Below are 23081 nucleotides of genomic sequence, written 5' to 3' on the forward strand. Positions count from 1 at the left end.
GGGGACGATCTGTGCGCTCATGCCACCTAATTTCCTGCATTCATAGCCTCCTCAGCCCAACACCCTTAGCTCCCAGCTCCAGAAAGGCATCGTTTCATGTCACTGCTTAAAATAGAGGCTTATGTAAGTGTAACTCTCATCAGAGGAAAAACCAGGGGGTGCTGGGACAGGGTTTGGTGGGTGCAGACCAAAGGCAGCCCCCTGCACAGGACAGGGCTCCTTCCGAGCATTCTGGCCACATGCACCTCGCAGCCCTCTCCCACACTCCACTGTGGATGCTGCTGCTCCGCTCTACCCTTCAAGCCCTCCCTCTAAGCACAGTCCGGGTTCACGGGGAAGCCCTTTCCTGATGCTACAGCTGGAGGACAGGAAGAGAGCTACTGCCCAAATGGAACGAGGCTCCCCTGGCCCGGAGCCCTTGGCCCGTGCCTGTTTCATGCAGTTGTAGTAGCCAACAACTCACAGACGGAAATGCCACGATCCCATGCTCACTCAGCCTCTGAGAAAAGCATCTACAGAGTCACACATGTACACTGGGCACACCTGTAACTCACAGATGGATTCCAGAGGGGTCTGTGTGTGCCCCTCTCGTTCCCCCAGTGTCCTGAGGATTAAAATCAGCTGCTTGACGTTTTTGATTCACTGTCCCATCCCCTGCCCACCTCAGTGAGGGACTAAAGGGGAGCAGAGCCCCTGAGGGTGAATGTGCAGCCCCAGGACATGCCCCATGGTGTCTGGTGTGAGCAGGGTCTTACCTTCCCACACGCCACCATGGAGAGGGCCACTTGGTACCAAAGGTGGAATTCCCCAAATGCAAACTTCATGGCTCGTTCCAGGCACTAGGAAAGGGACAGGGTTAGCACTTCCCCTCCAGGGGTCCCCTCCTCAGCCCATCCCGCTCCATTCCAGGGTGATCACTGCCCAGTCACTTTATAGGAGGCTGTGCTGGGTTCCTGTCAGAAAATCCCAGGGGTCACCTGTTCCTACCACTGGCACCCTGTGTGGCCTTGCACCCCACTCTCACCCTCTCTGGCTCTCGATTCCCACATTCCCATGTGAATGCCTCACAGGGTGATAGTGAAAGCAAATGAAATGAGATTTACTAAACTGCTTTCAAAACATGGACATTCCATAAGAATAATGGCTGACGTTTATTATTATTGGGCACAGCACCACTCCCAGCCTTTTACATGCATTCCCTCGTTCCCCCATCTGAAGAGGAAGCTGAGGCTTGACTGATTGCCAGTCCCAGGGCCAGCAAGAGGTAGAGCAGGCTGACTACACAGCCCGTGGATAGAATGACACCCAAATGTACGGCTCTTCTTCATTCTACTCTTCTCTATGCCCATGGAGAAAATGGACTGCTTCACCCGCCTGTCCGATCCTGGGCAACCTGCAATCAGGGGCAGCCTGGTGAGCTCTAACAGTCCCCAACGGAAGTGGTTCCAGCACGTGAGGCCAGGATTCACCATGCGGCCCGGGTCAGCCAGGATAGGGGGACAGAGGGCAGGTGTACAGGACCAGACAGCATGTCCTTTAAGAGCTCAGTGGCCTGGGTTCACATGCTAGCTCGACATGCACTCCATGCCCCATCCTGGGCACACAACCACCTCTCTGGGCTCACCTTCTTCCCTGGTGAACTTGGGATTCCACCACCCATCCCTCCCGCATTGAAGGTGCCTTGCAAGGTGCCTGGTGTGAGAAGGGGCTCAGCAGATGGCACTATCCACCCTCTCAGGAGCCTTCCATGGAAAGAGAAGCTCCTGCCAAGAGGCCCACCACTGTACAGAGAGCTCCCCTTGATCTCAGCCCACATCTGAAAGCTCAGAAATGGGTGTGTGCCATCTGCGCTATGGGCAGGAGGCAGGAGAAAGGGGCAGCTCGGTGCTTCTGGCATAGCCATGGAGCACGCCCCAGCAGGGCTTGCCCAGGAGAATGGGGTGCTCTGCCTAGCCTGGGTGGGAGGGGAGGTCCAGGTTCCTCACACACACCCAGCCCAGAACCCTGCCAGGAGAGGCAGTTACTAAAGGCCAGTGTCATCTCTGGGGAAACTCCGCTTCCCTATACAATGCCATGTATTCTTCCAAAAGAAAAATATATAAAAATATTAGTAAAACAAACAAAAAAACACCCTGCCTGGCCAGCTCTCTTAGCACTGGAGATGGAACATTCCTGAGCCTGGTCTCCCAAGGACTGTGCTGTCCTCCTTGACGGAAGCACGTAAGGGACAGTGCAGGGAGACCAACGGTGGCTCCATCTGATTTCCTCTTTCACCACCTGACTCTTGGAGAGGGTGAGGCCAGCCATACCTCAGAGAGCATGACGTACTGCCCCCTCCTGCCCAGCGTGATGCTCAGGAGGTCATAGATTGCTGAGGCGTTCCGCAGGCTCCCCTCCCGGTCTTCCTCCTGCTCTGGCGCCCGGCTCAGCACCACATCCCGAGCAGCCTGTGGGGAGACACGGTTAGGGAAAGAACGAGGCCAGAAAATAAGTGGGTGCCTGTCCCCACAGGGTCCCTGCCTCAGAGGCCCAATGACTGCCACCCTTTTGCTGCTGACCCAGGCCACACTCCTAGGGTCAGACAGAGCCTTCCCCCATCCCTGTGGGAAAGAGAGAACACCCTCCACCCATAGCCCAGGTTGGGGGTTAGGGCTTAAGGTCCTGGTATTCAGTGATTTATTCTGCAAAACTCAAACCTACAAAGAAGTTGCAAGAATAGTACTATGACAGTAAACCCAATTGTGAACACTGACATCTGCTTTGTCTCTCTCTCCAACACATAATGATAATGACAGTGAGTTAACAGCACGACCCTTCACCCCTAAATGTTAGAAGACATTCTTATAACCACAACAGAAATGCCAGTTTCAGGAAATGTAAAATTGATATGGCTATCCTCTAATACCAGCTCATTCAGATCTCACCATCTGTCCTGTCGATGGCATTTCTAGTAGCTTCCTCATTCCAGGGTCTGATCCAGAATTGTGCCTCACCTTTGAGTGCCATGTCTCTGCAGTCTCCTTTCATCTGGCAGTCCCTGAGTCCTTCTCTGTCCTTCAGGACAGTAGCATTTTTGAGGATATAGGCCATGGAACAGCTCTTCCTATGTTTATAATTGCCCACTCACAGAAAGAGCTTCAGGTAGTATTTGGACCTATCTAGATCAGGTGGGTGGCTCACGGGAGGAACGTTCAGGCTATGCCCTGTGCAGCCCTCTTCTCTTCCTCTGCAGGTTCCCCCATCCCTCTGATGAGGTCCTCAGTCCTCCCTCCCATCCATGTCCAGCTATTCCTATCTTGACTGTCCTGACCACCCAGCTCTCCTCTCTGCCCCTCCCCAGGAAGTACCCCCCACAACATGAAGCCTTTGAGCTTGGGGTCCTGCACTCAAGGAGTTCAGTAGCTCAGAGTTGCCAGGTGGCTGCTCAGGGAGGGAAGGGACGAAGGGAAACGTGCATCAGGAATAGGTGAGTCTGTACAATCTGCAGCGGGGAGCTTGGGATCAGCAAGCCTGAAATCTCCCCATCAAGGATTTGGCATCCTCTGGTTCTGTGGCCTGTGGCCTGAGGCCCCGCCCCCTCTTATACACCCATCGACCTGGGGATAGCACTGGGGCTTGGGAGCAGCTGAATAGGAATCATAGGGGTCTCTGAGACGAGTAGCAACAGGACAGGGACCATGCTGGGATGCTCTGGGAACCCCTGCATCTCCTACACACACACACACACACACACTCTCTCTCTCTCTCTCTCTCTCTCTCTCTCAGCACTGTGCCTGAGCAAAGTGGGTTCTGGACAGATAATCCACTGGATGCCCCGGCATCCTCACTTCTTCTCTCTTCTACAAAGGGGTCTCTTCCCAGCATTTCCCTCCCTCTATCCATGTGTTGGGAATCACCCTTCTCTACTTTTCCACATAGGGACCTCAGAACCAAGAACTTGGCCTGCTTGAAAGAATACAAGGGAGCTATTTAGCCCTTAAAACCCAGATCTAGATAACCCTTCCCATCCGTAGATGGGTCCCCACAACCTCCCTCTGCACAGAGTACAACCCCTCCTCCTGGTCAGGGGTGGAGACTCCCAAGGCCAATTGGCTGCAGAGGCATAAGCCCTATGGTCTTTGGACAGCAGGCTCTGGATCTGTCTTGCTGTGCAGGTCTGAAATGTGTTCCCATAGAGGCTTCTGGAAGCCTGCATGACCCAAGGAAGTGACTCACTCATGTGGACATATCAGTAAGGCAGGCTGGTGGCCAGGGACCCTGAAAGTTGCCACTCCAGCCACAATAGGCAAGGGCCACCACAACCCCCACAGACAAGATGCAGCCCCAGGAGGGGGTGCTGGGGTTCCAGATGCCCATAAAGGCTAAGCACCACGGCCAGCTTGGTAAACAAGAGCTGACCAGGAACTGCAAAGGGTTAAGGGAGAGAAGCAGAGAGGGAAAGTGCCAGAGAAATCCCCCACCTTTCCGTTGAAATCCACCCACACAGGCACCAACAGGAAGAGAAGAAATTCTAAGGAGAGGCTTGGCAGGAACTGTCACCGAGCTGAGAAGGCGCACAAAGCTCCCTGGGCCTGGCCACACACCTCCTCACTCCTGTACGTCCAACTCAGGCCGCCCAGGGTGTGGACCTAAGAAGTAGCTTCCACCAGGCAGCAATGGCAGAGGGCAGAGGTTAGGGCATGAGAGTGGAAGAGGCCCTGCCCTCAGTGAGGGGCCACAGAAACCTGACGCAGCAGCGGTATACGAGGCGCGCACAGAGTGGAAGCTAACCTAGAATTCCAGCGGGAGAGAGGTCTTCATGGAAAGGGGGTAGGGCAGGCAGCCCGGGGGGCTGGCTTCTCTGTGGGGCACATCCAGGCTCTGGGAACCACCACGCAGACCAGTGTCCCTGAGGATATGGTGAGCAGCAAGCTGGCACCATAGGCCTCAGCTCTGATTGGCCTGTCCTTGAAAAGTAGCCCCTGCCAGACCGTCCTCTCCCAGCGCCCTCCCAAACTGCCCGAGGATAAAGTCTAACCTCTTTTCTGTGGCTGCCATACAAGGCCCTTCACCATGAGGCCCTGCCCACCTGGCCAGGCTCTCCTGCCCACCAGCTCCCTATTCTTCCCAGAGCCTGTCTTTGCTCCCTGTCTACCTGGATGCCTTTCGGCTCCTCACAACTCAACTCGGGTATCCATCCTTCCTTACCTCACCGGGTGAGGCTGGATGCCGTTGTCCTCTCCCAGCTCCAGGCACACCCAACTGGGTCACCTGTTCTGGGTCAGGGGCAGGTCTCGCTGTCTCCAGACTCCCAGCCCTAGCACAGGCTCACACATAGCCCTGTTCTCAGGCCATATCTGGAGAATGAGTGACATTTGAGAGAAAGATTTCTGGGCCTGGTGTGGAAACATCCTCTTATTGTCCTAGACATTAACCTAGAACAGAACAGTGTCTCTGAACGTGTGCCTGGTAGGAGGGAGAGTGGATTTCCAGCCCTGGGCATGAATTAAGTTTGGAGAACAGGAACAGAAGAGAGGAGGAAGCAGCTTCTCCCCGGTCTGGGGCCTGAAGCCTGCCCCGTGGGCAGACAGCAGAGAAGGCATCTTCTCACGGCTCCTCAGCATTTGGCACCTGTGTCAGGGGGGAAGTGTGGTTCCCCAGAGGAAGGCCGAAAGCAGAAATCTGCACAGCAGTTGCTACGACTTTGGGGCAGCGCTGCAGTGATGCTCCGGCACTGGCTGGGTGTGGGCAGCTATGCCAGGAAGAAGGATGTTGCGGGGGGCCAGTGGTTGGGTGGGAACTCATGTGCAGCTCAAGCACTCTGGGCCTTCAAGTCCCTGCCCAGGGCACCTCAGCTGTGTGGCTCCCTCCCTGCCGGGTCGAGGCCCTCAGGCCACACAATGCTCCCAGATTCATTGCAGCCTCACTCTTTTCCTTCCACCATTTAAATGACCTCACTAGGAAATCCTTTCAATCAAATGCACGACAGAGGAGGATGCTCCGGTGACCCTTAAAGCAACACTAAATAGTCTTCTCACCACCAGCCCCTTACTGCTCTTAGAATAATACAGAATAGTCTCCCCTGGTTTCTCCCTGCATAACCCCCAGGCCCACCCCCGGACTCCCCACATCTGGGATGCCCTACTCTTGTCTAATCCATGCACTTCCTCCCAGGCAGGCCATCCCCACTCCTAGCCTTGGACCCTCTGGCCCTCTGGCTGTCCTCTAAGAGGTGGCTTCCTCCAGACTAAAGGACGTTCATCCCAGGCCCAGTGGGTCAGAAAAGGGAAAGCCAAAGAAATGTGCTCCTCCCTGTCCCCTATCATCCAAGAGTTCGTCACTGCCAGTGTGACCCACGGTTGGTCTTTGGACAAGTACCCATCAGGCAACTATGGGGCCTTGTCAGAAGGTCTAAAAGGGAATCTCCACTCCTCCAGGCAGGCCAGCCCAGGTGAAACCCAAGGTAGGGTGACTGTTCAAAAAGCCATCTGTTGTGTGCCGTGCATTAGCCTTCCAGGAGCTGAATTTTCATGTCCATCATCTCATCTGGTGTCACAGTAACTCCATGGAAGGGCAGGAGGAAGCCACTGTACTCTCTTTGCAGATGGGGAAACTAAGCCCAGAGGGGAACTAACATGTGCAAGGTCCCCGGAAGTTAAGGATGAACCTCAGTGGCCAGTCCAGGATGGCCCTTGCTGCCCCATGGGCCTTCTCTGCCAGCTCCAGGTCGACCCTCTGCTGGCTGCAGGGTGTCAGAGGGCACCAACCCTCACTGCCACCAGGCCCAGTTTCTCTCTCCTCTCTAGTCCCAGACAGAAACAGGTAAGAGGAGGATAGGGAGCCAACTTGTGGGGCACGTGATAAGTGGCATCTCAGAATTCTTACAGTGACCTTCTCGTGTATTACTGTCCCACAGATGAGAAGACAGAAGCCTAGGGAGGCCACCAAGGCATGTGGATAGGTGGTTGGGGCCCAGATTAGAACTGAGGCATTCTGACTTCACCCCCTGCCTCCAGATGCCTCTGAGGAGGTATCCATTGGAGGCCCTAGGATGCTCTGCTTACGAAAAAAACAAAGGAAAACACGAGGCAGGGGGCCTTCCCAATCAAGACCCAGGTGCTGCGTCTTCGCAGGGGAAAAGCTCCTTGGGCAGCTATGTCTGGGGCCCTGCTCAGCCCTATTCTCAGACACAGTTGCTCTGCTGGCCAAGGACCGAGTCTCAGCGCCTGCTGCTGACACCCACAGAATCGCCCGGGAAGGGAGTCTCCTGGCAGCCTCTGGGACTGGCACCTGCTCCTCCCAGAGGATGTTGTCATGTTCAGCTCACGCTGTCATCCCCCTCCAGCAGACAGAATTACCAGCAGCTCTCAAGCTGCCAGTCCACAGAGCCAAGAAATAACATGCTCTGTGACATGTCCCATCAACCCAGCGACCCAGGCCAGGCCAGACCCACCCCAGCCCCCGCTCTCCCGCTGTGCCAGGCTGCTGCAGCAGAAACAGCTCTTCCTGCCAGCGAGGGTGAGAAGCTCTCCCACCTCTGCTCAGCTGAGGGCTCTGAGCTGGCAGCGTTATCAGACCCTTTACCATTGCAGCCTGCAGCCGAGCAGGGCCTGGTGTCAGAGCAAATCAGGTGCCAAAAGCTGGAACACTCTGTGCTCATCTGCTGAGTCCCAAATGGAATCAAGCCCAGGAAGCACTTTTTTTTTTCTTTTTTAACTGAATGGTATCCTCAGACTCATTTTTCCCTCAACCAGATCTAAACCCAAATGTTTTCTTAAATGATGAGTCATAACCAAGTATTTATCAGGACAAAATGAACACGTGCCAAACATTTACAATGTACAGGCAGCTTTGTGTTCATTTTCTTGTCTCTTCTGCTCCAAAACCTACAAGAGCAGCCTTATTAGCCTCATTTTACAGATGAAAAAACGAAGTATTGGGGAGATAAGAAACTTGGCCAGGCTACGCAGGTTGTGAATGACAAATTCGAGTCAAACTGCCAGATGCCTGGCACTGGGCATGGCACAGTTAGCTTGTTAACCTGCAGGGCCCCAGTCCCTAGAGGCTTGATCTCCACCTCCCCACCGTCACTGAACACCAGGCCTTTGTGCTGTTCCAGTTCCCAAGCACCTGACACCAGCAACAACTTCTCTACTAACTGAATGGAACAGGGACCCAAGGATTCAGTTAGCTTTAGCACAGGTATTTATGCCCTAGGTCAGTAGTTTAGAAATGGCCAAGACTCCCATACCTCCTGGTCCACCAACTGTTTGAGAAAACCAGGTTGGTTTTGATACATGATTCTTCCAAAAACTAGAATATGCATTTGGTCTCAACAGATTGGGGTAATTCCTTCTGATATGGAGACAAGGATTTCCTCCACATCCCTGGATACATACTCTACTAGGTAGAGGTACATCTGGAACATGGGCTGCTATGATTGAACTGTTCATCACTGTATTTCCAGTGCTGACCATGGTCTGGCATGTTATTGCTGCTCAAACAACACTGGATAGACAGACGGATGGGTGGGTGGATGGAAGGATGGCTGAACAGATAGGTGGGTGGGTGGATTTCAAATTGCACTTTTGGCTGCAAAGACTCAAAACTGGTCTAAAACACAATCCTTCTTTGACCAGTTATAAATCATATCCCTTGCAATTCTGTGACAGCATTAAGGTGTCTGTTTACCTCTTGAAAGACAAAAGGTTTCCTATTCATTCTGATCATACTCAGCTAGTAACAAAACCCAAATTCCAGGCACCATCTCCACACCCGGACCCTAAGCAGGCTACTCCTCTGAGTTCCAAACCACAAAACTGGGGCTGACGTGCTCAAGAAGCCTGCAGACACCCTTGCTCTGGCAACAGCTTTCACTGTAGCATATACATTCTGTAGGTATTAGGAGAACCCAGGCAGCAGCCACGGCAGCCAGCTGCTGTTGTAGAGGTTTCTCCCTAGCATCGGTAGCCAAACCCAGCCAGCAACAAAGGGAGATGAGGAAAACCTCACGAATAGATGGAAGGCAGGCTGAGCCTCAGGGCTCAGCTGAGGGGTCAGAGCAGGAGTTTGGGAGGCTGGCAGAGTGACGTCCACACCTGATTGAACTGCAGGGAAAGAGGTTGCGAAACAAGGGCAAGAGAGAAGTCAGAGGTGTGGCCACTCTGAGAAACAGCTCCGAGTGGACAGATCCAGATTCCAGGTGGAAAGCCTTCTGTAGATGAGGCGCCAAAGCTACGTCCTTCGCCAAGCTCTTCCTCAAATTCCTAAAGTTTCTAAATGTGTGACAGGCTCGGTGTGAGCAAGAGGAAACAAATCACCCAGCCCCGGAAGAGCGCCTCCTCCTGGCCAGAGAACGCGGGGTCTGAGGATGAGGCAGGAAGTTCCCCAAGTCCTGCCTGGCCGGCCAGCCTGGACCCCAGAAGTCTCCTGGGCAGGCCAGCCAGCCACATGGCCTCTTGCAAAAGGAGATGTTTGGAGGTAAACCACATATTCAGGAAAGTCCACCTTGGTTCCAAGTGAGGACCACCTTTTATAAAAGGCCACTCTCCATTTGGGGCATAGGGCAGCTTGAGAGTTTGTGGGGAATAACCATAATGGGAAGGCCTCTGAACTCTGGTCCTGGGTACCCAGATCAGTTTGAGGCCACAGGAAATGGCCTGGGGAGACAGAGTCCAGCCTTGATTCCTCCCAGGGAGGAAAAAATGATGACCATTCTCACACTGGCAGGCATGTCCCTGTTTACAAAGCCCTCCTGATACCTTGTCTCCCTTGAACCTCAAAACTACTACCCCTTTTGCCCTTCTGAAGCTGAAGCAGAGAACTGGAGCAGTTAGTAAGTGGTAATCAGGTGCTTGGAATCCATGGCCTATGCGTTGGAAGCTCTTTAGGGAAACGGACATGATTCGGATCATAGCTGCAAGGATTATCAGTGTGTGACCTTGACCAAGACACATACTTGTCCTGGACCTTACTTTTCTATCTATAATATGGGAACATAGTAGTATTAGACTGAATTCTATGAAAGTGTTGTTTTTCCTAGAGCTTAACATAATGCCTACCTATATGAGATAATCAGCTTGGAACATGCCAGAGAAAGGACCTAAAATGTTCCTATTCTACCTTTTTACCTGCCAGCTGGGGAGAGGTACTGGTTTATGGCTGAGCTCCATAACTAGGAGCGGGTTCAGTCTGTGGTCAGAGTGAGAACCCATTTTCTGTGAAAAGTGCACTGTTCTCCCATGAAAATCAGATCTGGCACTTGGTACCTCATCCCCACACTGGGCTACCCAGCTAGACGACCCCTCCCTGGAGCAGGTATTTACCCGTCACAAGCACGCCCCACAACCTCTCGGGACCACGCCCCAGCCAGCCTGCCTTTGGGATCTGAATATCTGTGCCCCCCCGGGGGACCTCGGATCTGACAGACCAGGCGTGCTGAGGAATATGACTCCTCGTCCTGTAGTCCAGTGTCCTTCCTCCTGTCTACTTGCTGGGGCCAACCCTTGAGCCAGAGGTAACCCTCTGATCTAAGTTCTCTAAATGAGCCCTGGCATCACACAGTCCCAGGTGTCCAAAGGAATAGATGTTTCTGGTGGTTCAGGGGCCCAGCTCATAGGGCCTTGGCTTTTTAAAAAAATTGATGTAGAGTTGATATTATGTTGGTTCCAAGTATGTGGGTCTTGGCTTCTTAAACTTCACTTCCACACACTGCTCTCAGATACACTGTTTAAAAATACCTAGTTCTCAAAATGGGGGTCCCCAGGTCACAGGCTCTGAGGCACCCCTCAGTCAAGGTCTTGGATCCAGCCTTGGACTCCCCCTACCATGCCACAAGGACAGCACCTCTGCCCCTGGCTTTTGTGCCCTCGCCCACCCCTCTTCCACCTCCCTTGGACCAGTCCAGGCCATCCTTCACCTCACCACCTCCGGGACCACCCAGCCACAGCTGTCTTCTTCACTGAGCCTCCAAAGCCTATGAGTGTGTGTGCACATGTGTGTGCATGCACGTTTGCCTCGTCTCCCTGCCCAGGGTAGGGGAAATGGGTCTTATGAAAAAATCTGAAGAGCACTTCACATGCACTTTGTTCAGCACACCTTACCCCCTCTGCTTTATTTTCCCATAGCACTCAGACATGCACCCCGGGTATTTTAGTAGTTAATTTATTGCCCGCCTCCCTCACTAGAACACAAGCTCCATGAGGGCAGGGACTTTACTCCCTTTTGTTTGCTGCTGCATCTCTGGCATCTAGAACAGGGTCTGACACAAAGTAGATGACAACTGATAAAAAGTTGTGTGAATGAGTGAAATCCTTCTACAGGCACACATACCTCTGGGAGTTACTACCATCTCATAGTTGGGCAATCTGAGGCTCAAAGGGATTAGATTTGCCCATGGGCCACAGCTAATGAGCAGCAGAGCTGGACCATGGATGGAGGCCTTCTGCCTTGAAAATGCATGCACCTTCCATGCCCCTGTGTTGGCCACAGAACCCAGCACAGAGAGCTGGTCAATGCATACTGTTGACTTGCTGAAAACCATCTTTTGTAATCCCAGAAGAGGTGGTAGCTACTTTTAACTCAGTTCCTATTCATTTGGGGTGGGCTCCAGGCCCCTAAATGAAACCTTGTGCACCAGACCCAAACCTCACCAATGAGCGAGTCTCAGCCCAGTGTTGGGGAGCGGATCCAAGACTCCTGTGTCCGGCAGCAGAGCTGGGCCAGGACCTGGGGTCCTGTGCTTGAGCCCTGCAGCCTCACCCCACAGGGACAGAGGAGGGAAGCCCCAGAGCTTACCATGGACTCGCTGATGAGGAGCAGCAGGAGGGCTTCCTCAATGTTATCCTTCGGGCAGTAGAGGCTGAAAGACACAAGTGGCAGCCCAGGCTCCGGCGCGGCCCGCACGAAGCAGCAGGGCTGGGCTGGTCCAATGCCGGCCCTTCTGCCCCAGAGTCAGCAGCAGCCCTGGTCAGGTGACCCTCTCCTGCATAATTCACCAGCAGTGGATACCAGATGCAGTTCTTTATCATGGCCCAGAGTTGTGGGTCTGAAAGGCTGTGGTGGGCACTGCAGGGCTCCTGGGCAGGAAATGTCCTTCCTGCACCTGCGCTGCTGGGCAAGGAGCTGGGAAGGGCAAGAAAGCAGCTTTGCCGGGCCAGTCACATACCTCACCTTTCACTTATTGGCACAAAGGAGAAAGAAGGTATATTAAGACTATTAGGAAGGCAGGTATCCCCCAAATAATTTGTTTTGGTCTGTTTGGCACCTGGTGATATTGAAGAGCCTGCATGGCAGTGGGCTGGGGGTGGGGGCAAAGGGCAGAGAGAGAGGCTGCCAACAGGGCCTGAGCCCGGGGTGTGGCAGGAGGCCAGCGTGGCCCAGCAGAGCTTACTTATCTCCTTCGTAGAGGTGAGGCTTCCGCAGGGCCTGCGTGAGGAAGGAATTCTCCTCCTTGCTCATGAACTCGGGCAGCGGGTGGGACAGGGGGCTCCAGTAGCACTCCTCGCTCAGGGAGTGCAGCAGGACCCCTGCCAAATGCTTGGCCGCCACCTGGAAAAGGGGGCAGCTCAGATCCAGGCTGCCCCGCCGTGAGGCCCACCACCCCACTCCAAGGAGCCCCCGTGCTCCTCTGTGTCTCCAGCACTGAGGCTACCCCACCCTTCCGCTGCCTTGATGGGTCCTACTTAATCTTTTGTCCTCTCTCTTCTCCCACAAAGAGGCACATTTTCTCCTCTGGCTCCATGGGGCCCAGCACAGCTCTGAGTATTCAGCAGGCCCTTGCAGAACATAAAGTCACCAGCATAGGGAGCTCGCTGGATCAGATACCGTTCCAGTATTTAACCAAAAATTCTATAGTGAGAAGCAGCTGTGACTCTGTTTTGAGGTGAATTGGGGCAGAAAAGTGAGTCAAGGTTAATAAGATCATAAACTAATCCCTAAGAATTAGCTCACTACCTGGCTTAGGATAGGAAGGATGAGAGTAGGTTTCAACTCTGAACTAACACTAGGGGCCACCTGTAGAGCTGTGATAAGAAGGATGCTGAGGATGCTTCCCAGGCTTAGTGGGAAAGAATGCTGAGATTGATTAACAATGTCTGCCATGAGCACAGAGAGGGAAAGTAGAAGCATGCACGCAACATGTCATCCCCGATTCAGGGGCTGTCTACTAGGACTTCTGTTGTCTCCCACTGAAATGGGCCCCTGAATAAACCAGCACAGCCTGCATCCTGTCCCAGGGCCTCCCCCCCACATTACCACTTTGAAGTTCTGAGTTGCTTTGGTCTCCACAGAGCGCAGGACTTCCCGGAGCTCTCTCATGCCTTTCACGATGTTCCTGGTGGGAAGACAGCAGAAGCAGGGTCATTATCAGCCTAGTTCCCACAAAGTCAACTTCATGAAACCTAGAGACACTAGGAGAAGACTTCCTGTTTGAATTTTATTTAAAACCACTCAAGGTCAACTCTGAAAGGTCGAGTTGTAACAACAGGATCCTAGAGCCTCAGGACATCATCCTTCAAAGAATAGGAAGGACTCTTCCCTATAGCCTCTCCAAAACTCAGGCTTCCAGTTTACCACAACAAGGGAACCAAGACTGAGAATTTCAAATAAGATATTATCTTGGCCCAAAAGTCTTGGGTTGGTGTCAAAATTTCTGACTTGGGTCAACCTCAAATTCTCAATCTTCAGCTGTCACATGCAGTCAACATTGGACTCCATCCTCAGCTCTCAGTCCCTATTACTAGGGCCCTAGACCAGCCCACATCACCGGGGGCCTACAGGGCCATAAGGGTCAGCCTCACCCCTTCAGTCAGCCCTCTGGGACTTGAAATACTTTTCAAGCTTTTAAAAGTATGATACATAGGAAAAAAAATATTTTTACACTGCAACCCAGTATATACACACTTCCCTTACATAAAACTGTAGCAAATTTCAATATATTACCTATCACTACTACCTGCAGTCCACTCTATTTTCTATTTTATGTATATCCATACTCTTTTTAAAATGCTGACTGTAGCCCCCTAACCCATGTAACCCATCCATGCACTGTGGCCTGCAGTTTAAAAAACTGCTCCTACTGCTCCTCAAGGGCACTGTCTGACAAGCAAGAGTCACGGTTCCCTGTCAAATCTTGGTACGGGCTTCTTCACTGCATTGACAGCCTTTCCTCTTTTCAGCCATAAAAAACCCTTTCAAATATCACTTCCTCCTTGCAGCCTTCCCAGGCCCCTCCCCACGCCCACCCCTCCTGCCCGCATCCCTCTTGCCCTTAGTTCCTCTTCTGCAGGAAGCATGACCTTGCATGGGCATTTTCTGTTCACAGGCTGACTCCTCGAGCACTGTGAAGCCTGAGGGCAGAGCTCCAGTCTGGCCCCTGAAGTTCAGCCCCAGCACAGCTCCTGGCACACAGCTTGTGCTCAGCAAGTATCAGAGGATTGCTCTTTTCACTGACTACAGGGGCTCCTTGGATCACAGCTGACAAGGGCAATTTGGTGCTGGGCCAGCAAATTTGGAAATGAAAGATCACAGAGGGTGAAAAGCCAAAGGCGGTGTGGCAGCCAGGAAGTCACACGAGCCCCTCCTGCAACTTCTATGCATGAAGCAGATTACTGGGGACTTTGGGACCTTGAATTGTAAAAGGACAAGTTTATAGATCAATCCCTGCTTTCTGGGAACCTGGATTTGGACAAGAAAGCCAAACTGTGCAAAGTACCCTCATTATAAATACAGACCCATGCTTGTAGGGCTGAGAATGGAGACAAAGACACCTAGGACTGAGGCTGAGTCACAGTGACTTTCCCTAGTCTGCCAGGAGGTTCTGAAGAACTGGGAGGGGCCAGAGGACAGAGAAGCACAGCACCCTAAGAGACAGTATAAGTGTGGGCGCTGATACCAATGGCATGTGGCCTGGGGAGAGGCTCACCTCTGTACAGCCTCTTCTTCTAGTTAAAATCAGGCTTTCAGTTGGGATCAGTGTCTCCCAGGCTCCTGTTACCTATATACCACATTTATTAAGTTTTGCTAATAGTTACACACCATCAGTGTCATTATTTATCCAACACTTTTCTTTATACCTCTGTTTTTTTTACTTCAGTAAATATCTCACCTTAACCAAAAATACCTGAAATCATAGATTTGCTGTGCCGGTTATTTTTTTGCCAACAGATATTAAATACACAAGTGCTTAAAACAAATAAATCTGTGTATTACTTAAAACAACCTATGGTTTCACTAGGGGTATTTGTCCCTCACTTTGGGAAATCATGGTTTGCACCACATGTTTTCAAAGTGTGGTCCTGGAACCAGCAGCATCAGCATCCTGGGACTTATGAGAAATGCAAATTCTGTGGCCCTCAGTCTAGACCTGCTGAATCAGAAGCTCTGGAGTGGAGCAACAATCTGGGTTTTATCAGGTCTCTAGAGGGTTCCAATGGACATTCAAGTTGAAAACCACCAGTTTAGATGATCCTTGGTGTCTTCTCCTATGCTAAGAAGCCAGAGGTTCCAGAAGACAGAAACTCCAGCTTTGCAGAAGACAGACCTGAGACAGAAACTCCAGCTTTGCAGCCAGATCCTAAAATTGTAATCTTGGGAAAGCAAGGCAGCCTCTCTGAGTCCGCATCTCGCCATCTGCAGGAGCAGGCCTCACTTGCTCACAGTGCTGTCAGGAAGAGAAACGAATGCGAAGCCCCAGGCATATCCAGGCATGTGGTGGAGGCTCATTAAATATTAGTTATTTTCCTTTCCACTTCTACTTTGGGTCCGAAAGAACCTGTGACTTGTGTCTATTTATTTATTTATTTATTTATTTAGGGGTATTTTTTTTTTAATTAAGGTATCATTGATATACACTCTTATGAAGGTTTCACATGAAAAAAAATGTGGTTACTACATTCACCCACATTTTCGAGTCCCCCCCATACCCCAATGAAGTCACTGCCCATCAGTGTCGTAAGATGACACAGAACCGTGACTTACGTCTTAATTGGCCATATCATTTTTCATGGAAGTCCAGGAGCTAATGAGTAAGGGGAAGTGACAAGTGCCTGAGGGGATCCTCCAGCTCTGCGTCCATCCTCCTCTTCCCACCAGCACCTGCCCTGACAGGGGATGGGAGAGCAGGATCCCCGGGTAGACAAAGCACAGCAGGGACAGGCTGGGAGCCCCCGTGAGCCTGAGTAGGTCAAGTCGGCCGCAGAGGCCCTTCGGTCCTCCTGAGGCCTCTGCCTGAGAAAATAACCCAGAGTTGGACAGCAGGCCATAGGCCATAGGCCAGGCCAACTGAGGCAAGAGCCTCGTACCAGCCACTACGAGGAGAAAGAAGATGTAGATGCATCAGCTACCAGAAAAGGGAAGAAGGTGGGAGAGCTCTGCCCTGGCAGATGGGTCACAAGGCCGCAGGCTGAGGCAGGGCTGGACCCTGGGGCCACACCAGTGCCCTACAGCCCAGAGGAGGATAGTGACTCTGGGCACCTGTGGGTGACTGTCCACTCTATGGGATACCTGCCAGCTTGGCTCAGGTTGTCACCAAGAGGCCAGAGCCAAGAGGGACTATAGCCCCTTCTTTGCACTCAGCTCAAGGACTATCCTCTCTCTGTCTTTAGCATCTACACCATCAACACTGGAGGTGTGTGCCCAGGCCAGCAGCCCTGGTATCGCCCGGGGCTTGGGAGAAAGGCAGACTCGGGGATGCTGCCTCCCCCAGTACACATCCCATTAAGGAATCAGAACTGCATTTTAACAAAATCCAATGTACCCAAAGCTGTGTAATTTTACAATTTTCAAATCTGTAAGGGACTTTGGTATCTAAACAAGCTCCCAGGAATTCTTCAGCAAAGCAAATAATCATCCTCAGGCATTTTTTGGGTAGATCCCAGTTTTTATTGAACATACATAAAGAGGAAAACAAACGCAGAGGTTCCGGTGCTCAGGGCTATACAGGGAGAGATTTGGGCTCCCAGCTGGCACTGACCTGTTCTGAGCTGTTGGGAAAGGTCCTCTGCCTCAGTTTGCCACTCTGGGAAATGGGAAGCCAGACGGGGTTTCTCCCCCAGCCTGAGCATTCCTGCCCAGGTCTAAAGCTGCCAGTGCCAGGTACAGCTTGGGCTTTTCTGAGCCCTGTGAGAGGCCAGCTTCAAAGATCTCTTTGTTCTAGTCTCTCATGCTGACCTTTCTGAGCAAAGCTGTCACTTTTAACAATATCCAAATAGAGCCTTAAACAAACCCTGGCCCAGAATCAGGCTGCATACAGCGAAGCCAGGAAGCCCTTGATTCCAACTCTGTCAGGAACAGAAAGAAAGAGATGTGTGTGCAGGGATGGGTCAAGGAAAACAGCTCTCTCCCTGGAGGGAGGCCTCCAGGTGGGATGTGCAAGGAGGTGGAAAGCTCCACCACGCCCGTTGTGAGCAGCAGGAAGTGGCGCAGAATTTTCAAATCACGTCTCATGTAGTTTCCACAGCTTCTTATGAGGTTGGTGAGGGCTTCATTATCCTATTAACAGCTCAATGCTTGGCATATAGAAGGCACTCAAGAAATCATTGTGGAATAAATAAGTCCCCATTTTCCAATGGGAAAATTAAAGCCTGGAAGACACCTGCTTTTCCAGGCCATCACTTACCCAAGGGGCAAGGTGGGCTTACCATAGGAACCCACAGATTCAGATTTTACCCCATTCTAATTAAAAAGACCCTGAAAAAGACATGACCTGTCTTTCAACCTGGCATGGTTAGTCTTTCCTTTCCTGGCTATTTGAATTCCAGGACACCTGGGACTCAATTAACTAAGTCTTTACAAAGCGCCTACTGCATACCCTGGTATGCACTGCCTAGTCATCAGCCCTGTGCACATCAGGCATTCAGTAAATTCAGGGGGAATGAACTAAGAGACTGAATGACTGAATGAATAGCTCCTTCACAGCCCCACACCTAAGGAGTCCACAGTCTGCTAAGGTAGTCATACTCTTGATTTATTCAGAGCATAGCAAAGTATTTTGCACACAGTAGGTGCTCAAGAGTTTTTTTTCATTTTAGTTTGGTTTGATTGGAAACAGAGAATGAGAAACAGCATGGAACTCATGGCTGAATGGAACGGAAAGCTACAGTGCACACAACGCTGACCAGAGTCACTGTTTCAGGGCTGGCACTGCTCATTGTGTACAAGAGGCTTTTTGTCAAAGACCTAGAAGAGCACAGACAGTTGGCAGATCCCAACAGCTGGAGGGTTGATTCAGGAAACAAGGTCAGGTGAAGCTCAAATGGTTATCAAGCTGTTCACTCCTGCCTCAGATCCACAGCATCAGCTTCCAAAACTAAAGCTCTTTACCTCTAGCCTCAGGAAAAGGCTGTGACGCTTTTCTTCAGGGCACTGGAGACCTCCAGGCAAGGGGCTCTTTCCTTTCTCGTGAGACAGGGGATGGGCAGTGGGGACGGTGGGTGCTAACAATAAATAAAGGCAGTACACTAAAGGCTGGGAGACAATGCTCTCTCCAGTGTGATTCAGAGGTCTGTCGGTGCCAAGGGTGACACAGCCCACCAGGAGGCTCTCCTGGGCTTCACTGTTGACGCTAAATCTCCCCCTTACAGTACTCTGTCTCTTGCCCTCCCCACTGCTGCAAATACTGGGTGGCTGCTGAGAATAAGACAAAATTACTGCGGACTGAACACATCCCTCACAGAGTCTTTCCAAAGAGCAGACCGGGTTTGCTAAGGTGCCTCTCCATTCATCAGAGACCCCCCGCAATCTGCAGTCCTGGCTGCCTTAACTGCCTCTCGACTCGGCACCCAGCAGGCAAGGTAGTGCGCACACATACAGCAGAAAGGGAGAATGCTTTCATAAGGCTGAACAACCTGCCAAGCCCAGGGGAACTCCCTTAGAAAACACTCTTACTCCCTTCTCCATTGTTTGGTTTTGGTACAGTGAGCACATATTGCTTTAGCAATTAAAAAAAATATTTTTTTAACATGCACAAAACAGCCTGCCTGGTTCAATACACATTGACCAAGCTCACTCCCAGAACTGAGCCAAGAATAGCTCTACAGGTCTAGGCAGCAAGAAGGGGAAAAAAACCAACCCTAAGAGAAATGGCCCCCTTGCCCACTCCGGGGGAGGCGCCTACTCGGCTCATGTTCTTGTTCTTGGGAGATGCCAGAGACTCGGTCTCCAGTTGCCGGCATGGACAATCAGCTTCCCTGGCATTGCATCACCCTCAGCTACCCTTGCTGCCTCTCGCTGGACGCTGCTTCTGCAAAGGAGAACCAAACTTTTTCCACAGCAGGATCCTGGGCCCAGCTGCACTGCTCCCACCAACAGCATGTCAGAAAGGTGCCCTCTCCTGGTGACTGGCACCTACAGAACCGCCCTGTGTGAGGCTTGGACCAGAGTCCACGGCTGCCCTCTGGTGGCAGTGAGGGGAAACAGAACCGCAGGCATCTTGGGCCCCTGCCCTTTGGGAGGGGGCCGTCCAATTCAGGATTGTCCTTCCAGGCCAGTACTTTGAGTTCCAGTTCATCAGACACAGAACAAGGGCAGAGGTCATCTGGGGGAACTAACGATGGATAGGGCAAAGCTCTTGGAAAAAATTAATGACGCACAGACACATACAATGAGTAACTGGGCAGCAGTTTCAGAATTAGCCAGTATAAAGGAGGCCCAGGCTTACCCAAAGCTCAGAATAGAAGGGCTGTCTGGAGGTCAAGAAAACGCCCCCACTTTGTGCAGTGGAGAACACCACACCCTTTACATTATGTCAAATCCTCAACTGTAGGGACAAGGCTGGACCCTGGGAGCAGGCACTGTCTGTGGCCATCTGGCCCCAGGAAAGAGCACCCCATTCTCAGCAGGGACCCTTCTGGCCCTCTGGAGGCTGGGCCCACCACAGGCCCATATGGGCATGAGCTCCAGCTCTCAGATGCCACCCAGAAGCCTGTCCTGCCATCTGTCACTGCTCCCGGGGCCCTAGGGGCCTCCTCTGGCGGGAAGGCTGCGCTGCTGCTGTGGCTCTTCTCCCCCTGCCCCAGGGCGAGCCATCTCCTGAGAGCGGCCGTGCCTCCCTGCCTCCTTCCCTCCCTCCACAGAGCACACCTGCCATCCATCCTTGGCTCCCCGCTGGGATGTAACCTCCACAGGAAGGACCCCAGCTTGATCCCAGATCCAACCCCACAAGTAAGGTGGGGTGCCCGGCACACAGTGGGTGCTCAGAGGTTATCTGTGAAATGAATTGCTGGGCTGTTCTCTTGGCTTTTCCTCCTTGGCCCCTTCCCTGTCCTGGGCCATAACCTCTGAACACAGAAAGGGTTTCTCCCTCTTACCAAATATCCCAAAAGCCCAGGCAGGTGGGGAAGAATTTAACCAGCAAGAAATGGCTCTGGAGGTCTTTAAAGCTTTTCAAAGCTGCCCTGCAGAAGACCTAATGTCAGGGATCTGGGTTCCAATCTACCCCTGAACTTCTGCTCCTCACACCTCAGGCTAAGACAGTGGTTCACAACTGTGGGGGGCTTTGCCCCCACTCCCAGGGCATTCGTCCATGTCTGGACGCCTTTTTGGCTGTCACACTTGGGGCAGGGGAGCTACTGGTATCTAGAGAGGGGAGACCAGGAGGTCGCTAAAACCTACAATGTGCAGGACAAGCACCCACAACCAAGGGTATCTGGCTCAAAATGTCAGCAGGCTGAGGCTGAGGAACCCTGGGTTAGTGTGACTTTATATATTTTTAACTTGCTAACAAAAATTAATGTGTAAGAAAAGTTTTGGAACGGGTGACTTACCTACAAAGATTAACTTTGACCTGGAGACCACAATGTACAGTTACAAAAGCTCACTGATGCAGCCCCACTGTGGGTGGGTGGCAGGCTAGGCCCAGGACTGTGTAGGGAGGGCGGAATTGGGCTCTCAGGTTGGATAGACTCCGCTCAGCACCAGGCTTGCTGGCTCTACAGCCTGTTAGCCCTGGGGATTCAGGCAAGTTACTTCACCTCTCCTATCCTCAGTGAAATGGGGATATTTTCAGTTCCTACTTCACAGCATTCTGCCTGGCATGCATTAAGTATTCAACAAAAATTAGCCACTATTAAGAAGAAAGGTGTAAAGAAATTGTTTAAAGCCCAGCCAAGCACCCAGGGCTGCAACTCCTGCTTTAAGTATCTGTCACATTGCAGGGCCACCTCTGGGCTGCATGTGGCCACAGGAGACCGGCAGAGGGGCTAAGTTGCTGCCACGCATCCTGGGGACTGCTGCTCACACTCAGGCTTTCATATGTTTAGGCTGTTTTCTTGAAAAGAAATGATGATTCAACTTCCATTCCTCTGATTTGGGAGGCGCAGGGGGTGCGGGGCAGTCAGCACCCTGGTTTTAATGACTGAAATGTGTGCTTCAGGAGGAAAAGAGGACAACGGGAAGGGAGCAGAGACACAGGAACAGAGCTGTAACTGAAGTTAGTTGGGCTTTCCTGGAGGGGTGATGGGTGGTTAATGCCTCTGTCCACCACAGTGCACACAGCTTCATGACCCTCACATACAGCCTGAGTATGCAGAGCGCAGACAGGGGAGGAAACAGGCCAGGGGTGGGGTCAGCTTCAGGAAGAGGAGCCACCCTCTGAGAATGGTGACTCAGGGCCCCAGAGGAGCAGAGAGAGCCCTGAGTCAGCGCAGCAAGGATCAGCCCAGCCATCACCAGGGCCTGGTCCTTCTCCCATACCGCCCACAGGCTGCCCTCCCGTACCCCCAAATTGGACATGGCATGGATTTCAAGGCTACTCAGATCTGAAGTAGAATCCCAATGGGGCAAGTCTGGCAAGTTACTTAACCTTATAAATCTTCATCCCCTTTAGAGTGAACTGGGGTCACACAACCTCCTTCACAGAGTATTGTACACTGGGCACATGGCCCTGCCTAGCACACAGCAGGGGCTTGGTAACTGCTGGCTCTCTCCTTCCTTCCTTCCTGGCTGTCCTTGACAGTCACCTTAACCTCATCACACCTGCAGAAAATGTGGTGTGGGGAAGGGGAGCAGGCAGCCTGCGGGTGGAGGTGGGGGACCTCCTCGGAGAGGGAGTTAACAGCTAGCTATACCTCCCACGCCCTGAGTTCAGTACTTGAGGTATCTTTTCATTCTCTCCCTCTCCTTGGACCCTCATGCCCCCAGGAAATAGGACAAACAGAAGTCCTCTGTTAGAGGGGTGGAAGCAGAGCTGGAGGGTAGAGGAGGCCCTCCCTCAGGGTCCTCGACGGGCTACCCTCTCCCAGGCCCCACCCTGATGCCCCCCAGATGGCCATGGTAGCCACCACACTCTTCCAACCGGAAGCTGGGACCACAACCACCAGGCTAGCGCATTCTCAGGAGAACAACACTAGGCTGAGGGTCTGGGGGCGGCAGCAGGGTCTTCTGAACCCCAGGGTTTCTGCTGTGGGCAGGACGGCCTAGTGGTTAAGAGAATCAGCCAGGCCCTGCAGGCATAATTCCAGGCTCCCAGAACTCTCCCTTCTAAACGGGATAACCACTCCCATTTTTCTTCCTGGCAGCTCTTCCCCAAAGCAAGTGCAGGTTTTACTGCCTCAGCAGCTTCCTGAGGCTTGGCCCTTCCCACGGAGGCGCCTCCGCACACCTCAGTCTGACAGGATGTGAACGAGCCAGTCGCCACGGGTCCTCTGGAGAGAGCGCACACACACACACACAGGCCAGAGAAGAGAGGCCACACTTAATGCAACCCATGTCAGGAGCACCCCGGCTCCGGGAGAAATGTCCAGGTCCCGCTCGGCTGCCAGCAACCTACCCCTTCCTCAGGTTTGTCACGTAAGCGCTCTGGAGGGCGGCTTCCAGGAAGTAGCTGAGCTCATAGTCAACCGGGTTGGAGCCTTTCAGCTGCCGCGACGTTGTGTTGTTTGTGATCTGGGAAGGGGAACACAGAGAGCCACTGTCTTGAAGTTCTGAGTCAGAGGAGCTGGGGTGAGGGTCAGCCCAGGAAGAGGCGGTGGCCCCATTACCATCCCAAGTCCCCAGATGCCTTGGGGCACACGGTGCAATTCTCAAACCGAATTTAACCTAACTTGCTGTAATTTAAAATATGTCCAAAACACTCCCTCCTCACCCAAATGCTGGATGCTCAAAAC

General features: G+C 52.4%; 1 protein-coding gene across 2 annotated transcripts in view; it reads right to left on the reverse strand.

Annotated features, from left to right (window-relative positions):
- The window catches only part of TTC7A (tetratricopeptide repeat domain 7A), a 111043-nt gene that overhangs the window by 57629 nt on the left and 30333 nt on the right, over window positions 1–23081 (reverse strand). For both annotated transcript variants that reach the window (XM_036925863.2, XM_036925862.2), the window contains 6 exons: window positions 22745–22860; window positions 13234–13312; window positions 12371–12528; window positions 11776–11839; window positions 2310–2447; window positions 756–839 (listed from right to left, as the gene is read on the reverse strand). In XM_036925863.2, coding sequence (XP_036781758.2) covers window positions 756–839; window positions 2310–2447; window positions 11776–11839; window positions 12371–12528; window positions 13234–13312; window positions 22745–22860 — 639 coding nt within the window. The remainder of the gene's footprint in view (window positions 1–755; window positions 840–2309; window positions 2448–11775; window positions 11840–12370; window positions 12529–13233; window positions 13313–22744; window positions 22861–23081) is intronic.

This window comes from Manis pentadactyla, chromosome 2, assembly GCF_030020395.1.
Source record: "Manis pentadactyla isolate mManPen7 chromosome 2, mManPen7.hap1, whole genome shotgun sequence".
In the NCBI taxonomy this organism is placed as follows: Eukaryota; Metazoa; Chordata; class Mammalia; order Pholidota; family Manidae; genus Manis; species Manis pentadactyla.